The sequence below is a fragment of the Microtus ochrogaster genome, chromosome 10, assembly GCF_000317375.1.
Source record: "Microtus ochrogaster isolate Prairie Vole_2 chromosome 10, MicOch1.0, whole genome shotgun sequence".
In the NCBI taxonomy this organism is placed as follows: domain Eukaryota; kingdom Metazoa; phylum Chordata; class Mammalia; order Rodentia; family Cricetidae; genus Microtus; species Microtus ochrogaster.
In genome coordinates, this window is record NC_022016.1 from 39,804,190 (window position 1) to 39,823,803 (window position 19,614).

The following is a 19,614-nucleotide window of genomic DNA, read 5'->3' on the forward strand; positions in this document are numbered from 1 at the left end:
CCGCCTGCCTCTGCCTCCCGAGTGCTGGGATTAAAGGCGTGCGCCACCATTGCCCGGTGGGGGGGGGATTTTTTGAGACAGGGTTTCTCCGTAGCTTTTTTGGTTCCTGTCCTGGAACTAGCTGTTGTAGACCAGGCTGGCCTTGAACTCACAGAGATCCGCCTGCCTCTGCCTCCCGAGTGCTGGGATTAAAGGCGCGCACCACCACTGCCCGGCAAGTTTATTGTTGATCTTAGTGCCTATGCTAGCAGTTTTTGTTCAGAAAGCCTTCTCTTGTGCCAATGAGTCCAAGAATATTCCCCACTAACTGTTCTATCAGGTTCAGTGTATATGATTTTTTTAAAATTTTTTTATTAATAAAAAATGATTTGGAGTCAGATATTAGGGTAAAACTTGATAGATTCACAGAGAAAATGAACAGTGACCACTACCCTCCAAGCTTCCCACTCAAAAGGGCTAACTCAACTCCTTTGGGCTCTCCGTATTTGTCTATTTGTCTATCTCCTTTGAGTCTACCAGAAAACTCTATGATCTACCCTTGTCCGCTGAATATGGGCCTCATTCTCCGAACCAAGGCCCGACTCTATTGGTGGTCTCTGGGCAACAATATAAACAAATCTCCTGTAACAGTGTATCTGCTTTGTGTTGCTATTTTTGACCCATTTGTAGTTGAGTTTTGTGAATGGTGGTTAAGTATGTATCTATTTGGGTTTTTCTACATGCTGTCATCCAATTTGACCAGCGCCATTTGTTGAAGGTGCTTTCTTTTTACTGTTGGTCTTTCTGGCTTCTTTATAAAAAATCAGGTGTCCATAAATGTGTGTGGACTTATGTCTGGGTCTACAATTTGATTCCATTGACCAGTGTGTCTCTATTTGTGCTAATAACATGCTGTTTTTTATTATCATAGCTTAATATTACAAATTGAAATTGGGGATGGTGATACCTCCAGCACTTCTACTATTTAGGGTTGTTTTTAGCTATCCTGTTTTTTTTTTTTTTTCCATATGAAGTTGAGATTTGTCCTTTCAAGATTTGTGAAGAATTACATTGTGGTTTTGGTGGGTATTACATTTAATGTTTGTATTTCTTTTGGTAGAATGGCTATTTTTACTATACTAATCCTCCTTCCACCATCTGATACCTTTTCCTGTTTTTTTCTTCAATATCTCAAAGTTTTTATCATACAAGTCTTTAACTTCCTTAGTACGAGCTACCCCAAGATATTTTGTATTATCTAAGGCTATTATGAAAGATGCTATTTCCCTGATTTCTTTCTCAGTTTATTATTTGTATATATGAAGACTGATGATTTTTGTAAGTTAATTTTGTAGGCAGTTACTTTGCTGAAAGTGTTCATCAGCTGCAGGAGTTCTCTGTAGAATTTTAGAGGCACTTATGCATACTGTACTGCCTGGATTTATGTCAACTTGATAAAACTATAGTCTAGTCATCCAAGAGGAGGAAAATGCCTATAGCCTGGCGATGGTGGCTCATATCTTTAGTTCCAGCACTTGGGAGGCAGGGACAAACAGATCTCAGTGTGTTTGAGTTTGAGGCCAGTCTGGTCTACAAAGGGAGTTTCAGGACAGTCAAGACTGATATACAGAGAAACCTTGTTTCAAAAAAAAAAAAACAACAACAAAAAAAAAAACCAACAACAAAAGAAAAGAGCTCCAGAAGATTGGACTGTGGGCCAGCCTATAGAACATGTGATGGGGAGGACACAGTCCATTGTGAGTAGTGCCACCCCTTGGCTGGCAGGCCTAGACTCTATAAGAAAGCAGGCTGAACATACCATGAGTAAGTCAGTAAGCAGAACCCGTTCATGGCCTCTGCATCAGTTCCTGCATCCAGATTCCAGCCCTGTTTGAGTGCCTGTCCTGACTTCCTTTGATGATAAATGGATATGGAAGTGTCAGCCAAATAAACCCCTTTCCTACCCAACTTGCTTTTTGGTCATGGTGTTTCATTGCAGCAATAGAAACCCTAAGTCATTAAAAACAGAAAGAAACCCCAAGTCATAATACTGTCATATCACCTGCAAATAAAGCTACTTTCGACTTCTTTCTTTCCAATTTGTATCCCCTTGATCTCCTTTAGTTGTCTTATTGCTCTAGCTAGGACTTCTAGAGCTAATACATTGTTTTATTACATCATTTGGTTTGGATATTACAATTAGGTTATGCTTTTTGAAACTGTGTAATAAATTTAATTGCATTATCTATAATTTGTTATTTCAGTATGGTTACAAGGAATATTTAAAATACATGTTTTAGATGCTTGTTTTTTTATTTTATTTTTATTTATTTATTTATTTTTGTTTTTCGAGACAGGGTTTCTCTGTAGTTTTGGTGCATGTCCTGGAACTAGCTCTTGTAGACCAGGCTGGCCTCGAACTCCTAGAGATCTGCCTGCCTCTGCCTCCCGAGTGTTGGGATTAAAGGCGTGCACCACCACCGCCCGGCAGATGTCTGTTTTTTAAATGTATTCTACTTTATTTATGGCTTACTTAATATGTCTAAATGGATGCCTGGATGTCATGATAGTCCTATTTTTATTCCTTTTATTTTGGGGAGATTAGTCCATACTATAATACAGGACATTACACACATCATATTCACACCAACGGTCTATGTAAAAATCCTTCCTCTTTGTATGTTTTAAAGCATTTTGCAGTGTAAAATGGTTCCTCACTGTGCTTTTTTTTTCTTACAAGCTGAAGAACTTGAATTTAAGCTTTTTGTTTTTTACACTGTAACAAACCTAGTTGTAATAACTCCGACTTTTTACTTCAGTATATTTTAAAAGTATTAAGTGTCGGGCAGTGGTTGCCAATACCTATTATCCCGGCACATGGGAGGCAGAAGCAGGTGGAGCTCCTTGTAGGCCAACCCGGTCTACAAAGCAAGTTCCTGGACAACCACGGCTGTTACCAGAGAAACCGTGTCTCCAAAACCCCCAAAACAAAAACAAAACAAACAAAAAAAAGTGCTTAAAAAATAGTTACAGCACCACTAAGTAAACCCAATAAACTCATTGGTTTACCAAGAAACAAAGTGTTTGCTGTAAGCATAAAATATTGCCAGTGCAACTTCAACCAGAAGAAAAGAAACCTCCCCCAATTGTTACACAAATGAGTATTTTTAAAGCAACGGGGTTTTGTACTCTAGAGGACTCTTAAAGATGAGAAAAATTGAGAACCGAAGTTGAAAAGCAACTTGCCTGGGGGGATTGCTTTATTATTCCTGTATCTCTTTAGAAGTTCGGTTTCAATTTTAAAAACTGGAAAAATAGAGGACTTGTGTGTTATAAATTATATGATAAGAACTTGTTATTTGAATTCTGGCAGCAGAAGGCCTCTTGGGGAATGGTGGAGAGTTCTGTGTTTTTTAGCTGAGGGTCAGAAGAGGGTAGGTTTTGGGTAACTTGTATATGTGTGGCCATTGCCTGAAAGCCGATGGCTTTTTTGTTGTTGTTGTTTTGTTTGTTTTGTTTTTAGAGACAAGGTTTCTCTGTAGCTTTGGGGCCTGTCCTGGAACTCGCCCAGTAGATCAGGCTGGCCTTGAATTCACAGAGATCGTACAGTCTGTACCTCCTGAGTTCTGGGATTAACGCCACCGCACGGCTGATTTTGTTGTTTAAGGTCTGTGTTTTTGAAGCTGAGACTCGTGAGTGGTCTGCCTAGAAGAGGGGGTTCACCAGAAGATGCCCCTCTGATGACAGCCCCCTTTTTCTTCCTATTCCTTTCCACTGTAGTCTGAGGGGCATCATCCCTCCCAGCTCCTCCAGCAGGCACAGATTGTGGCCAGCCACACACCCTGGACATCCCAGGGTCCTAGGAAAGTTGTTCGAAACCTCCGGGGCCCTCGTTGTGCCAGCAGACATTGGCAGGGAGCCTCGAGTGCCGCGCGGAAGGACACAGGGCCCTTCAATGACCCACAGACTAGCGGAGGCTCGGGGTACCGATTGCCGGCTCTAGATTCGCGTGAGATAGTCTCATTGTTCCTTCACAGCGGAAATGTGTGGGTGGCGTACCCGCTACCTAGGCAACTGCGCTAAGAAGCCTCCAGCCATCGCACAGCCCCTTCATGCCCTGCTCTGGCGGACGGGTCACCATCCTTCCACCTTTCTCCTTTCCCCAGCCACTTTCCTTTTCCCTCGCTCTTTCCCTCCTCCCCCCCCCCCCGTTTTCTCACCCCTCCCTCCTTTTCCCAGCACTAGTCAATTCAGTTTCTCTTCCTCACAAAATGGCCACCGCGCTGGACACCCACGGTCACGTGAGGCCCCCCCCCCCCATTCCCGGTCCTAATTTTCACTGCCATCCGGAAAATGTGCACCGGAAAGAGCAAAGGCACAGCAGGCCAGACAAAGCCCACTACACACCATTTTCAAGGCCAGGAACTGAGAGGAAAGGAAGGGTGCTAGAAAGAAAGATGAAAACTAGGTGCACAGGGGGAAGACGCAGTAAATAGGCCTACTTTCAATATTAGGACCTCATTGCTAGAGGACGGCTGGCGATGATTTCTCGCGAGATCTCGAGAAAACACTAAATTTAGGGTACCAGCGGAGAACAGGGGGGAGCAATCCCAGAGAAGCAGAACAGCCTTTAACGCGGGGTTCACTAAGCACGAACAAGGGAGAGCTAACTGGACTGACTTGGAAATTTCACGGGAAGAAGACGAGGGACGCGCGGTAGCTCGGTAGCTGGGCAGACATCCAAACTGCAGGGCCCACCTCCTGGGAGGAGGGCGTATGTCTTACGTGCTGACGTAGTGGCCCTCCTAGTTGGTATATAAGCTCGGTGGCCGCGCGGTGCGCTTCAAAGCCGCAGTTCTCCCGTGAGAGAGTCTGTGCGGTGCAGCCGGCGTTTGCTCAGCATTTGCTCAGCAGCGGAATACTCCGAATTTTCGGTACTCTTCAGGGATGAGTCATGTGGCAGTGGAAAATGCGCTCGGGCTGGACCAGCAGGTGAGCCGCCGCGGTCCCTGCAGCAGGCGCTCCCCGGACCTAGCCTGCCTTGTGGCGCAGCTCTAAGTTCTGCTTTTTCCTTCCCGTTGCCCCCGGTGGCTTGGGGCTCCGGGTGGCACTCTCTAGGGGCTCCGGAGGGACTGGATGGTCGCGGGGAGTGCTAGTGCCGGCTGCTCCTCCAGCCCGGCTCGGATCGGGTCGGGGTATTGTCCCCGGCCCGAGCACAATGGCGGCTTTTGTGTGCGTGTGTATGTGTGTGTGTGTGTGTGTGCGCGCGCGCGCTAGAGCGAGCAAGAGAGAGAGTCTGTGTGTGTGAGAGAGAAAGAGAAAGAAAGCGAGAGCGAGCGTGCGAGCGCGCGCAGGCAAGCTGAGGGGGAGGGGGCGCGCTCTTGTGGGCGCGCGCGCACCCTAGTTGATTAGTGACCCGCGGGGGTGGGGGAGGGAGGGGACTGCGCGTGGTGGCGCGCTGGCTGAGGTGGGTAGCTTTGTTTGGCCTCGGATTTCTAGGGCTTTCGACCTCCACGGCTCCCGTGGCCGCGCTTTTTAACCCCAGGAGTCGGCGGCGGCGCGCGGGTTAGCCGAGGGGCCGCGCGGCGCTGGAATGTGGGAGGGGGCGCCGCGCGGGGGGAGGGGGCTGGCCTGTGCGCGGGCTAATGGCGGCGGCCTCCTTTGTGTGGCGCAGGCTGGCTGTGCGGTGCGGGCCCCCCCCCCCCCCCCGGCCTGCCCGCCAGCGTGCTCGGGAGCATTTCAGCCGGGGTTCTTGGCCACCGCGGGCCCGGTGCGTTTCGGCATGGGAGGCCGCGGTTCCCGAGTGGAAAGTTTTGTGACGCAGAAATTTCAGGGCGGATTGGGCGGGGGGAGGAGGGGGAGGGAGGCCGGGGCCGCTGCGTGCGCACTGGCGCCGGGCTCGGCGGTGACGCGAGCCACCCGGCGCGGCCCTTGCTCAGCCTTCGGTCAGGATCCGGCCGCGGAGCTCCGAACCCGGCTCCCCGGGCTTTTCCTAGGCGCAGGGGAGGACCCAATTGGCATCATCCAGAGGCAAAATGCCCAGAATATGGCAACAGTTTTGTTGTTGACTTGTTGCCGCTGTTGAAGTATAATTGGTATAGATAGGCCTAGTGTCTGATTCCTTAATGGAGATTCCCTTTCTAGGTTTAAGAGGCAGAAGAGGTGAGGATGTGCGACCTGTGCTCGCCTCCTAGTCTGGGCTAGTGACCCCGCTACTGTAACTTCGCTGTTGTGACCTTGTAACTTTACGGTTGCTTAGATTAAAAAGAAAACAAGAGCACCGCCTGGTGTCAAGAGTAGAGGTTCTCCCTAGTTTTAACATTTTCTGTCTAAATGATTATATTTCCAAGAGCCTTTCGTAAATTTGCAACGATTTAACTTAAAATTTAGGGATTCCGGGTCGTTCAAGTTTGTGAAGACTACCAAGAGTGCATTTGGCAACTTTGTTGCGTATTAGATTAATGTTGCCAAATGATACGTTAAATCTTAAATGTTACAAGTACTGTAACATTTGACAACATTTTGCTAATAGAAATGAGGTTACAGTTGCTTTTAGTTTTCAGTGACTGCAGTAATAGTTAGCCAGTGTCACTGAACTTTAAGCACAAATTTATGAACTAAATGTATACTAAAAATGTAGTTCAATCTTCCCTGGCTTTTTTTTTTTGAGGGGGGGGTTCTTTTCATTTGCGGTTTAATGGTTAGGTAAATCGACAATAGGGTGCAAAAGGTAAAGACGCCTGCCTCAGTTTGATGTCCGGGACCGGGACCCAGCATAGGCAGGATCTCTTGAGTTCAAGACCAGCCTGGTCTATCTATAGGAGTTCGAAGTTAGCCAAGGCGACAGGGTGAGATGTCCACCCCACTTCAGAACTCCATCAGGCATACACATATCAAAGTATGCAATCAAAATTTTAAAAACTTTTTTAAAAGCTCATGAAGATAGCATGTAGCATTTTTGTAGAATCTTGAAGCTTTTGAGTTTCCAGTATAAACAGACGGGTAGACTTGGAAGGTTGAAGCTAGTTAAATTTTCTTTAGTAAAAACATCAAAAACTACTGATGACTGGTTCTGTGAGCTTATAGTTAAATGGGAGAATAGGAATTATTTCAGTTTTGCTTCAACATAGAGTTTAGTGGTGAGCGCATTGCCAAAATTTTGCTTTTTTTTTTTTTTGCTATCCCAATTTAATATATTTGCGAATAAGGAACTAAAGAATAGTTTGGAAATTTGTCTTTATGTGCTTTTAGGTTTAAAGTAATAGCAAATAGAAAGTTGGTGGCATTTAGAAACATAAAAAATGTGTTCTGAGCACCTATTTAATTTAAAACCCGTTTTGTTTGGCTACCTGACCTCAAACTTTTTTTTAAAAAAATTGTTTTTATTTTTTGTGTGTCTGCCTGTATGCATGTTGTACCAGGATGTCCTTGGAGGCCAGAAGAAAGCAGTGGATCTCCTTGAACTGCAGTTGTTGAGTACTTAATGACCCTGTTTTAGCCACTTGAATACTGGGGTTACAAGTGCAAGTGCAGCCATGCCCTGGCCAAATTTTTGAGCTTCAGCGTAACTAAGTTTTATTAAATGAGGAGCTTTTACTATGGGAAAATGTGCTTTTGGGGTCACATGTTAAATTTTCTTAATAGCTGTGGGCTCCATGGGGCAACCTTGAGTGTGGGAGTAGAAAACGGAGTAGAAGGCACAGTTAGCTCCTTTAGTGTATTTCATTCAGCATGAAGACTAAAAACAATCTGGTTCTCTTCTAGTTTGCTGGCCTAGACCTGAACTCCTCAGATAATCAGACTGGAGGAAGTACAGCAAGCAGTAAGTAAAACATTTTATGGGCATATTGAATATCAGCACTAGATAGCTTAATAATTCCTTGAATGTTAAAATTTAATGAACACTGTTAATGTGCTTTCACTGGCTGGAAGTTACAAAGTAGGTAGGTTATAAGCTATAAGGTATGTAGGTCAGTGATCAAGTGCTTCCTTGAATAGCATATACAAGGTCCTGTCTTCGATCTGTGTCATTGCCAAAAACAATCTTTTTAGTTGCTATGGGGAACATTTTATGCATGTATGTTCAGGGGTGCCCTGTTGGTGTTTAGGTGTATATAATATGTACTGTTTTTCTTGAGTCTGGTACTTTAGTTAGCTTAAGTATTGAAGTTGATTTTTGTGGTTTATTTCTCAGACAGTATTTCAGTTTAGGTTTCGTCTCACCTAGTAAAATACTGTTTTTGGTTTTTTGAGACAGGATTTCTCTGTATGATACACTTGGCTGTCCTCGAACTTGCTTGGTAGACCAGGGCAGCCTCAAACTCACTGAGATCTGCCTGCCTCTCAAGTGATGGTATTAAAGGCGAGTGCTACCACCGCCCGGCATGTAAATGTATTATTAAGCAATGGTGCAAGTTTACCTAGCTACATGTTTTAAATTTCATGAGTTTTTCTTTTCTTTATTTTGGGGGGGGGGCAGGTTTAGAATCTTTTTTTATTATCATCCTAACAGATCTTAATCCAGAAATACAAAGAAAATTAGGCTCAAAACTACTAGTTGCCAGTTAACTATTAAGGGTCCCTCTCATTTGTTTTGATGCAGGGTCTCTACAAAGCCATGACTATTCTGGTGTTCACCATGTAGACCACACTGGCCTCATTCAGAGATCCACTTGCCTCTGTTGGGATTAAATGTGCACCACCAACCACACCCAGTCTAACTGCTAGGCTTAAAAGTGACTTTTTTCCTCTGGAGACAAAGTTTATGTACTTAGGGTGGCCTTAAACTAGAGATGATCTTCCTGCCCTCCCTTAGCTAGGATTACAGGCATATTCCTGATTTAAAATCAGATCTTGCTTACCAACTCTTTAAATTTGTTAGGAATATTTATTGTTTCGTTTTTTAAATAGGGGTTTGATGAAAAGCTTTATTGTGAAGGTATTTGACATTTTTATTAATTTTATGTTCTTACAGAAGGACGCTATATACCTCCTCATTTAAGGAACAGAGAAGCTACTAAAGGTGAGTGAGCCCTTAACACCAGTTTGGTAAATCTAATTCTTGATTCGTTTAGAAATTGGTCAAAACCTAGGGAAAAGAAAACAACTTGTGAGGCCTATGCATTTCTACCAGGGTATTGATTTAAAACGCTGAGACTTACTAACTTTGAAAAACCTTAACTGATGTTTCACCATGGAAAATTTGTCTTCGGTGTCATGGTTTTTGTATAAAATTAGTCTCTTAATCTGTTATAATTAGTTACATATTGTATAATACAAACTACGTGGAAATAGTAAGCTGTTATTGTCTTAGCATATGACAAAATGAAGATGGACTTAGGACAAGTTAAGCCATCAGGCACATTTTAATGATTTGGGAATGGTTGTCTGATGTGAAATGAACAAGAACTCTTTATTGTAGAAAGAAAAGAAGCAGAATCTTGAATTTTACAACTGGAAGAGATCTGCAGAAGCAATTAAATTCTTGATTGTTAGTGAAAGCACATGACTCAGTAATGGTAGAGATGAAGGCAGGAGGAAAGTAACTCGTAAATGCTGACTAAGTGTCATTGAAACTAGTCAACCCTACTTGTCTTAAATCTGCCTGTCTTTGGGGATCCCCACTTAAATATTTACATTTGACTTTATATTAGGAGCATATGGGGGGAGGGTGTTTTTGAGTTGATATTCTTAAACTTGTAAATAAAGCACTAAAATAATACCATCGTAGTGTGATTCATATGTACAAAGCATTGTTCTTTCATTTTTGATATTGGAACTGAAAAATAAAGCAAATAATCTTGACAATGCTAATTGAAAACTATAGTGGCTGTTTCTTTGTAAATTCATTCACACCTGTAAAGTAAATGGAAGTTAATACATTATATGATGGAAGACAGCACCGTAGTCATCTTAGTACAAGCAAAACTGTTGACCTCTGGAGATGGTATTCATCCAAAATATTCCTAGCCTGACAGATTGCATGATCTGCGATATAGTACTTTATAGTGGAGAGAATCAGAGACTTTAGATACAACTGGTCTTAGTTACTTTCTGGTGCTGCCACTAAAATATTTACATTGGTGTTTGATACCAGAAAAATGAGTCTTTGGGCTTCAAATTCAGAAAACTTGTCTTTGTTAATTGGATTCTTTTGAGTTTGTGGTGGGTTTGTTTTTTATTTTTAGGATTCTATGACAAAGACAGTTCAGGGTGGAGTTCTAGTAAAGATAAGGATGCTTACAGTAGTTTTGGATCCCGGGGTGATTCAAGAGGGAAGTCCAGTTTCTTCAGTGATCGTGGAAGTGGATCAAGGGGAAGGTAAGTGAAATCCCTTTACATGTATATACTTTGTCATTTAGGAATTTTACCATTTATATGATATCTTTACCCTGACATTCAGAGTAAAAGTGGATGTTGGGAATTTGTCTACTTACTACATTTTCTTAGCTGCAAGATTAAACATATTACATAGATACAAAAAAGTACAAGTCCAAAAGAGAAGTCAGTTTTTTTCATTTCTCTAGTTTTGTTTTATTTTTTTTAAATATTTATTTATTTATTATGTATACAACATTCTGTCTGTGTGTATGCCTGCAGGTCAGAAGAGGGCACCAGACCTCATTACAGATGGTTGTGAGCCACCATGTGGTTGCTGGGTTTTGAACTCAGGACCTTAGGGAGAGCAGGCAATGCTCTTAACCACTGAGCCATCTCTCCAGCCCTCTCGAGTAGTATTAAAACGACCTAAAACCAAAGCCCATAGTGAAGAGGCGCTCTCAAAAAACACCCACAGAAAAAAAAGTAAGGTCAAAACACCACATGAATCCAACAATAGCTGCCGAGAACCCCCTCTATCCACACCACTGCCAGACAACCCCAAAACAAAACACACTTTTACAGGCAACGACCCCAACATAACCCATAACAAATGAAGAATCCCATGGCACCACAAAATAAACCGACCAACTCACGTTAGACGGCCTGTCCAATTATCCATAAAACTCCACAACAAACACACCCGGAGAATTCCAAAACAACCGATACAACCCAACACTGTACGCGCGAGACAACCAGACTGTAGCCCCAAAGCCGGCCCAGGAAAGAAAGCTCGGAGACCAAGCGGGCCACAAACACGAACAACTGCAACAAGCAACACAACCAGACAGGGGAGGGAAAACAACAACCACCACCGCAAACCGACCACCCAAAAATCAAAAGCTAACAAATAAGTCCAAACCCCCAAGACAGATTAACTCAGTACCATACGCACAGACGGAACCAAGACACAGGACAAGAACACTAAGAACAAACCAAAAAATAGACGCACGACACCTGAGATTAAAGGCATATAATATCATAAGAGTCTGAAGTCGCGAAACACGGTTTCTCTGTACATCCGGAACAGGTCCCGCCACAACCACTCCAGACCAGCCACCTCCCCTCTTTCCCCCCCACATCCACTCTTCCCTTTCTCTTCAGAAAGGGGCAGTAAAACCTTAATTCTTAATAATAGAATGTATGAGGCAAGATTAGGCCTCATGGCTCTAAGAATAAAGGAAGATACTGATTTTTAAAAATGATAGAATCTGGTTTATCAATAAGAATAAAACAATTGAACTGTTGACATCTTGTAGTTGATCAGTTCCTCTGTATGAGAAAGTTTTCTGTAGTAGTAATATGATCTGATGATGGTTGCGATTCTAATTTATTACTTTTGGTGCTCAGGTTTGATGATCGTGGACGGGGAGACTATGATAGCATTGGCAGTCGTGGAGACAGAAGTGGCTTTGGCAAATTTGAAAGAGGTGGAAACAGTCGCTGGTGTGACAAATCAGATGAAGATGACTGGTCAAAACCACTCCCGCCCAGTGAACGCTTGGAACAGTAAGATTTTGAAGTGTGCAATTTTGATGAGGTCTCTCACTGGTATTACATGTAAATTTACCAATCTTTATTTTAGGGAACTCTTTTCTGGAGGCAATACTGGGATTAACTTTGAGAAATACGATGACATTCCAGTCGAAGCAACAGGCAACAACTGTCCTCCACATATTGAAAGTGTAAGTACTTACTCTATTAAACTACAGAGAAACATACATAACTAGCTATACATTAGTGTTTGTGTAAAGAGAAATATTAGTTGAATGTAGTTGCCATTGTCCTTAATTCACTACCTGAAATAGGAAATGTGTCAAATATAAAAGCCCAACTTAAGTGATTGTAAGTTAAACTTGCTGTTTGTTTTCATTTTTATTAGTATAAAACAGGGTGCCTTCAGATAACATTTCTACTTATTTCATGCCATTGAATTTCTTCACAGTTCAGTGATGTTGAGATGGGAGAAATTATTATGGGAAACATTGAGCTTACTCGTTATACTCGTCCAACTCCAGTGCAGAAGCATGCTATTCCTATTATCAAGGAGAAGAGAGACTTGATGGCTTGTGCCCAAACGGGTAAGTTCACTGGAAAGGAGTAAATGACACATTTTTTTTTCTAGTAAAGAAATAGATAATAGGTATTTGTGGGTTTGTGTGCCATACTCAATTCTATTGTTTGTAGTGTCAGAAGTCATAGGTGATAATATAAATTGTTATTATCTGTATTCTTTCTGTAAATCCTTTTTTAAAAAAGTTTAGTTTGTTCCTAAATTTGCTGAGTCTTATTTTTTAGTCAGCTAAAGAGGTTGTATGAAATTTTTGGGAAGCTTGGTCATAAAGTAAAATTGCTAATTAGCTCCCAATGTTGATTCAGAAGTAGTAAGCAGGGGTTTAGTTTTATTGTGGTCAACTAAACATGCTTCCTTTTCCCAGGCTCTGGAAAAACTGCAGCATTTCTTTTGCCCATCTTGAGTCAGATTTATGCTGATGGTCCAGGAGAGGCTCTGAGGGCCATGAAGGTAATTCCCTAGTGCTGGGAATGGGGCCTAGGAAGTGCTATGTCCTTGAGCTGTGCATATGTACAATTAATTACAATGTTTCTTTATAAACATGGAGTTACTGTGAAACTTGTAGGACGCTAGCTATTGAGCCTTCCAAATGGTGCTTAAGACTAGCCTAATGAAGTTTTATGGTATAGTATATACATTACAAAAGAAAATGAACTTTTAAAGGGGTAATTTAAATTTTTATAGATCAGTTTATGTGATAAGTTGATAAGCAGATTAACAAACTTCTATTTCTTAGGAAAATGGACGATATGGGCGTCGCAAACAGTACCCAATCTCCTTGGTACTGGCACCAACGAGAGAATTGGCAGTGCAGATCTATGAGGAAGCCAGAAAAGTAAATACGCATTTAGTGATTCATAGCTTTCCCATTGGTTCTAATAAAATATTTTATGTCCATGTAAAAATCTTTACATTGAATTTGATGGAGTTTCTTTGTTTATAGTTCTCATACCGCTCTAGAGTTCGTCCTTGTGTGGTGTATGGTGGTGCTGAAATTGGTCAACAGATTCGAGACTTAGAACGTGGATGCCACTTGTTAGTAGCTACTCCAGGACGTCTAGTGGACATGATGGAGAGGGGAAAGATTGGATTAGACTTCTGCAAGTATGTATTTGTTAGCATTGTCTAAATATATAAAGATTTAGAAGTGGTTTACAGAAAGTTCATTCATCGTAATTCCAGTGTTGAAAAGTCAGCTAATGTTTTAGTAGGCTAATAACTAGTTCCAAAGCCAAAGTGGGGACCAGGAAGGTGGCTCAGCAGGTGCTTGTTGCCAAACCTGGTGAACAACTTGGTAGAGGAATAATTTATTCCTGCAGTACCATATGCATGTGTAAAAAAAGTAAAAAAAATTAGCTCTGATCTTCAATGATTTAAGCTATTAGCAAGAATAATTTGTTTGCTACATAACTATTCATAACATTGATTATATCGTTTAAGTTAACTAGCAGATAAAGCCATACGTTACTTTGATTTCTTTTCAAAAATCTTAATTTTTTTCATGACAGATACTTGGTGTTAGATGAAGCTGACCGGATGTTAGATATGGGGTTTGAACCTCAGATACGTAGAATAGTTGAACAAGATACTATGCCTCCAAAAGGTGTCCGCCACACTATGATGTTTAGTGCTACTTTTCCTAAGGAGATACAGGTACTATTATACAATTATTTTCCTTATTTCAATAGATTTTTCAGTATTTTGTTACTTGTCACCACACTTGAGCAAAAATAGAGGTTTATTGGGGGGGGGCAATACAGAGAGTTGGGGAGGGCTTGCAAAATGGCCCAGTGAGTAAAGTTGTTACTTGAATTCAATACCTATAAGCCACATGATGAAAAAGAATCAATTCCTTTGAGCTGTCTTCTTTCGACAGGAACACTTATAAATACATGTAATAAAACTGCAAAATTAAAGAATGGCTTTTTTTTTTCTTTAGATGCTGGCCCGTGATTTCTTGGATGAATACATTTTTCTGGCTGTAGGAAGAGTTGGGTCTACTTCAGAGAACATCACACAAAAAGTGGTTTGGGTGGAGGAAATGGATAAACGGTCATTTCTGCTTGACCTCCTAAATGCAACAGGTAAACTTAGGAGCAGTTCTACCTCTAGACTTATGTAACAAGAATCACATTGTATATCATCATTTTTTCCTCCCTCATTCAAAACAGTGTCAATTGTCCATTTTGATTGTCTTAGTATAAGTTACTAATGGTGATAAACACTTTATTTTCAAATTTAGGCAAGGATTCCCTGACCCTAGTATTTGTGGAGACCAAAAAGGGTGCAGATTCTTTGGAGGATTTCTTATATCATGAAGGATATGCCTGTACCAGTATCCATGGAGACCGTTCTCAGAGAGATAGAGAAGAGGCTCTTCACCAGTTCCGCTCAGGAAAAAGCCCAATTCTAGTGGCTACAGCAGTATGTATAATGCTCTGTATATTTTTATTCTCAAGTTTATTGTGTCCAAATACTTGTTTTTAGTGAGCCATTTATAACAAAAGATATATTTCAGGTAGCAGCAAGAGGACTGGATATTTCAAATGTGAAACATGTTATTAATTTTGACCTGCCTAGTGATATTGAAGAATATGTACATCGCATAGGCCGTACAGGGCGTGTAGGAAACCTTGGTAAGTGTGATTACCAGTTATCTTGATTGTTGTTATTATTCATTGTGATGATGCACAGGAAAGAGCTGTTATAGTTTTTATTTTTTGTTTGAAACAGGGACTCTGTAGACTGGGCTGGTCTTGAACTCTACAGAAATCTCCCTACCTCTGCCTTCAGTGCTGGATTAAAGGTGGTTCATAACCACACATGCCCACCTTAGAACTTTATAGTGTCTTAAATATTCTTAATTTCAAACAATGTACTCAGTATTTATTAGTTAAATAGGTCATGTTTTTTTAATTTTTGATAAGAAGTAAAAATCGTAAGCTACCTTTCTGGAATATATTTATTTTTTTCCTTTTGAAACTGTTTTAGGTCTTGCCACTTCATTCTTTAATGAAAGGAACATAAACATTACTAAGGATTTATTGGATCTTCTTGTCGAGGCAAAACAAGAAGTGCCATCTTGGTTAGAAAACATGGCTTTCGAACACCACTACAAGGGTAGCAGTCGTGGACGCTCTAAGAGGTAAGGTTTTTTTGTTTTTCTTTTTTTTTGTGTGTCGTATACATGATGCATGAGGTATACTTAGATTTCCCAGTATTGTTTTAAAATACATGTCATCCCATCAATGCTTACACTTTTGAAAACACTTGGGAAAAGTATGACTAGATAGGGAATTTGGATGAGAAAGTTAGAAATTGATTATTAGGAAGTTTGATAGGAGTTGGGTTTAATGCCTTACTACCTGTCTACCAACCTCAATCTTTGCCCTGCCCTCTGCAGCAGTCGATTTAGTGGAGGCTTTGGTGCCAGAGACTATCGACAGAGTAGCGGTGCCAGCAGTTCCAGCTTCAGCAGCAGCCGCTCAAGCAGCAGTCGCAGTGGTGGAGGTGGACATGGCAGTAGCAGAGGATTTGGTGGAGGTAATATTTGTTTTAAATCCATATAATTTTTTAAAAGTATATCTTAAACAATTAAGATCATTCAGGGAAATTCATCACTTAGATTGCTTTTCATAACTTCTGAAGAAACGATTGTTGCTAACAATAGATGACTTAATTAATTTCTTTTTTTCTTTTAAATCTCTCACTAGGTGGCTATGGAGGCTTTTACAACAGTGATGGATATGGAGGAAATTATAACTCCCAGGGGGTTGACTGGTGGGGTAACTGAGCCTGCCTTGCAGTAGGTCACCCTGCCAAACAAGCTAATATGGAAACCACATGTAACTTAGCCAGACTATACCTTGTGTAGCTTCAAGAACTCGCAGTACATTACCAGCTGTGATTCTCCACTGAAATTTTTTTTTTAAGGGAGCTCAAGGTCACAAGTAAAGATGAAAGGAACAATCAGCAGCCCTGTTCGAAGGTGGTTTGAAGACTTCATTGCTGTAGTTTGGATTAACTCCCCTCCCGCCTACCCCTATCCCAAACTGCATTTATAATTTTGTGACTGAGGATCATTTGTTTGTTAATGTACTGTGCCTTTAACTTTAGACAACTTTTTATTTTGATGTCCTGTTGGCTCAGTAATGCTCAAGATACCAATTGTTTTTGACAAAATAAATTTACTGAACTTGGGCTAAAATCAAACCTTGGCACACAGGTGTGATACAACTTAACAGGAATCATCGATTCATCCATAAATAATATAAGGAAAAAACTTAAGTGGTAGCCTGCATTAGGCTTTTTGATACTTGCAGATTGGGGGAAAACAAACAACAAACGTCTTGAAGCATATTAATGGAATTAGTTTCTAATATGGCAAACTGTATTAAGTTAAAGTTCTGATTTGCTCACTCTATCCTGGATAGGTATTTAGAACCTGATAATAGTCTTTAAACAAGCCATTCCAGTCATGATGAGGTGATGTATGAATACATGCATACATTCAAAGCACTGTTCTCAAAGTTAATGCAAGTAAATACAGCAATTCCTCTTTCAATGTTTAGGCAGATCGTTAACTATGAGCTAGCCAAATGTGGGCATGTTATTACAGGGAAAGTTTAAAGGTCTGATAACTTGAAATAGGTTTTTAGGAGAATTCATCTACTTAGACTTTTTAAATGCCTGCCATACAAGAAATTGAAATGGTAGAATGGCTGACCACAGCAATGACCAGCCCTCATATAGGGCTCCGGATGATTTTTGGTCTAATAACGCATGCTAGTGTTGATGTTTTTTGGTCAAGATGGGATGAACAGGAAGAATTATGCAGCAGGCTTTATTTTCAATGCCGATTCACATTACTCTGTTCAAGCTGCGTTGAGATGTTAAACTGGCTTACTATAGACTTTGTAAAAAATGGCTCCAGAAGAGTAACAAACTGAAATCTGAGATCACACAGGTTGGAAATATGTACATAACTGCACAAGGTGTCAATTCTGCTCTACAGTGCAGTTTAGTCAGTTTTAGTTGCATAGGTTTCCATTGTATTTATAGTCTGTTTATGCTAAATCTGGCCAAAGATGAGCATTGTCCACCACTAAAATGCTTATGCCACTTGGAATTCTGGGTTAATTTTGTGACCAGAATGCAGTGATCAAAACGCTCAATCTTTTTACAGTGGCATAGGAAGACGGCAAAAATTTCCTAAAGTGCAATAGATTTTCAAGTGTATTGTGCCTTGTTCTAAAACTTTTATTAAGTAGGTGCACTTGACAGTATTGAGGTCATTTGTTATGGTGCTATTTCAATTAGTCTAGGTTTAGGCCCTTGTACATTTTGCCCATAACTTTTTACAAAGTACTTCTTTTATTGCACATTCAGAGAATTTTATATATATGTCTTGTGTGCGTGTCCTTAAACTTCCAATCTTATTTTGTCTCTTGGAGATTGTTGAACGCAGCTTGTCTAGGAAAGGGATGGGACTAGATTCTAAAATTTATTTGGGACCATGGGAATGATAGTTGGGAAGAAAACTTTGCACACGACAGATTTCTAGATACTTTTTGCTGCTAGTTTTATGTAATATTTATTGAACATTTTGACAAATATTTATTTTTGTAAGCCTAAAAGTGATTCTTTGAAAGTTTAAAGAAACTTGACCAAAAGACAGTACAAAAACACTGGCACTTGAATGTTGAATGTCACCGTATGCGTGAAATTATATATTTCGGGGTAGTGTGAGCTTTTAATGTTAAGTCATAATAACTCTTAAGTCAAATTAAGCAGACCCGGCATTGGCGGTGTAGCCATAACTTTCTGATGTTAGTAAAAACAAAATTGGCGACTTGAAATTAAATCATGCCAAGGTTTTGATACACTTGTCTTAAGATATTAATGAAACACTTCAAAACACTGATACAAAGTGTCCAGATTCTCAGATGTTTGTTGTGTGAGTTTTGTTTAGTTGTATTTTTTTTTTCAGTGAATGTCTGGCACATTGCAATCCTCAAACATGTGGTTATCTTTGTTGTATTGGCATATTCAGTGACTTGTACATTCAGCAATAGCATTTGAGCAAGTTATATCAGCAAGCAATATTTTCAGTTATGTTTCAAAAATGAGTTTAAACTTGCTGAATGTAAAGATTGACCCTCAAGTCACTGTAGCTTTAGTAGTTGCTTATTGTATTAGTTTAGATGCTAGCACTGCATGTGCTGTGCATATTCTGGTTTTATTAAAATAAAAAGTTGAACTGCACAGTCTCCTTTGTTGTTGTCAATTGTGGTTTACTTTTAGAGGTGAAAATAAAGTTGTGCTCTTGCCTGAATTGTAATGTGTCATTTGATCATTCTTTAAAGTTTCTCTTGCAGACAGAACTGCCCTGTGTTTGATAAAGCAGTGTTGGAATACTGTGTACATGGGGTTGTGTGTGTGAGAGAGATAAAAGTTGAAAGGGATGCATGTGTTAGTGTAGTTTGTGTTATCCAGCATCTTCGTTTTTGCTTTTTTTTTTAAGACAGGATTTTTCAGTATAGCCCTGGATTCTGCCTGCCTCTAATGCTGCGATTGTATCACCACCAATGGTGCTGTTAAGCATTTTATTTTGTTTTTTGAGACAATTTCTTTGTGTACCTTTGGCTGCCCTAGAACCAGCTCTGTATACCAGGCTGGCCTCAAACTCAGGTGCCCTCTGAGCCACAATGTGAATCTTTTAAAAAAAAATATTTGATAGGGAAGGTAGCTGAGCAGTGCAAGGATGAGTCGGGTAAAAGTCAGGTGTATTATTAGTCTAACAGATGGGTAAATCTCTACGTGGGGGCAAGATCATTACAGTTCAATTGTTACAGGCTATTAATGTTAGTGCAGGTTTTGTGAGTCTCAACATCGAAGTTGAACCATATTTTCTTGGTCAATTCTTACAAATGGCTGTACTGTAGAGGTACAGGTTAATTTTTGGCCCCAAATACAGTTTCCAGTACACAGAATTTTGTCACTAAATTATTTTTTTAAAACTGGGTGTTGTGCATCCGTTCATTCTCAGCACTAAGCAGGCAGCTCTACAAAAACTGCTGGGATCTGGATAGTTCTCAGATAACTCAAACCAGTTTTGATCTGTGTAAATAAAAAGGAATATGAATTTACAGTATTTTGGATTGAAAGGTGGTATAATGTGAGAA

General features: G+C 40.6%; 1 protein-coding gene across 1 annotated transcript; it reads left to right on the forward strand.

Annotated features, from left to right (window-relative positions):
* Positions 1-4,802: 4,802 nt before the first annotated feature.
* Positions 4,803-18,764, forward strand: Ddx3x (DEAD-box helicase 3 X-linked). Its single transcript, XM_005352864.3, has 17 exons — positions 4,803-4,971; positions 7,744-7,801; positions 8,954-9,001; positions 10,167-10,299; positions 11,707-11,865; positions 11,942-12,041; positions 12,302-12,437; positions 12,795-12,880; positions 13,167-13,265; positions 13,374-13,534; positions 13,939-14,083; positions 14,370-14,514; positions 14,673-14,854; positions 14,949-15,066; positions 15,422-15,575; positions 15,834-15,973; positions 16,144-18,764. The coding sequence occupies exons 1-17, from the start codon at positions 4,927-4,929 to the stop codon at positions 16,221-16,223; spliced, it is 1,989 nt and encodes a 662-aa protein (XP_005352921.1). The 5' UTR covers positions 4,803-4,926; the 3' UTR covers positions 16,224-18,764.
* Positions 18,765-19,614: the final 850 nt, after the last annotated feature.

Bases quoted from the DNA above. Each gene is read 5' to 3' on its own strand.
- Ddx3x (XM_005352864.3), top strand. From the start codon at position 4,927: ATGAGTCATGTGGCAGTGGAAAATGCGCTCGGGCTGGACCAGCAG. The intron at 13,535-13,938 runs GTATGTATTTGT...TTTTCATGACAG, and splicing joins ATTGGATTAGACTTCTGCAA to ATACTTGGTGTTAGATGAAG. The intron at 15,576-15,833 runs GTAAGGTTTTTT...TGCCCTCTGCAG, and splicing joins AGTCGTGGACGCTCTAAGAG to CAGTCGATTTAGTGGAGGCT.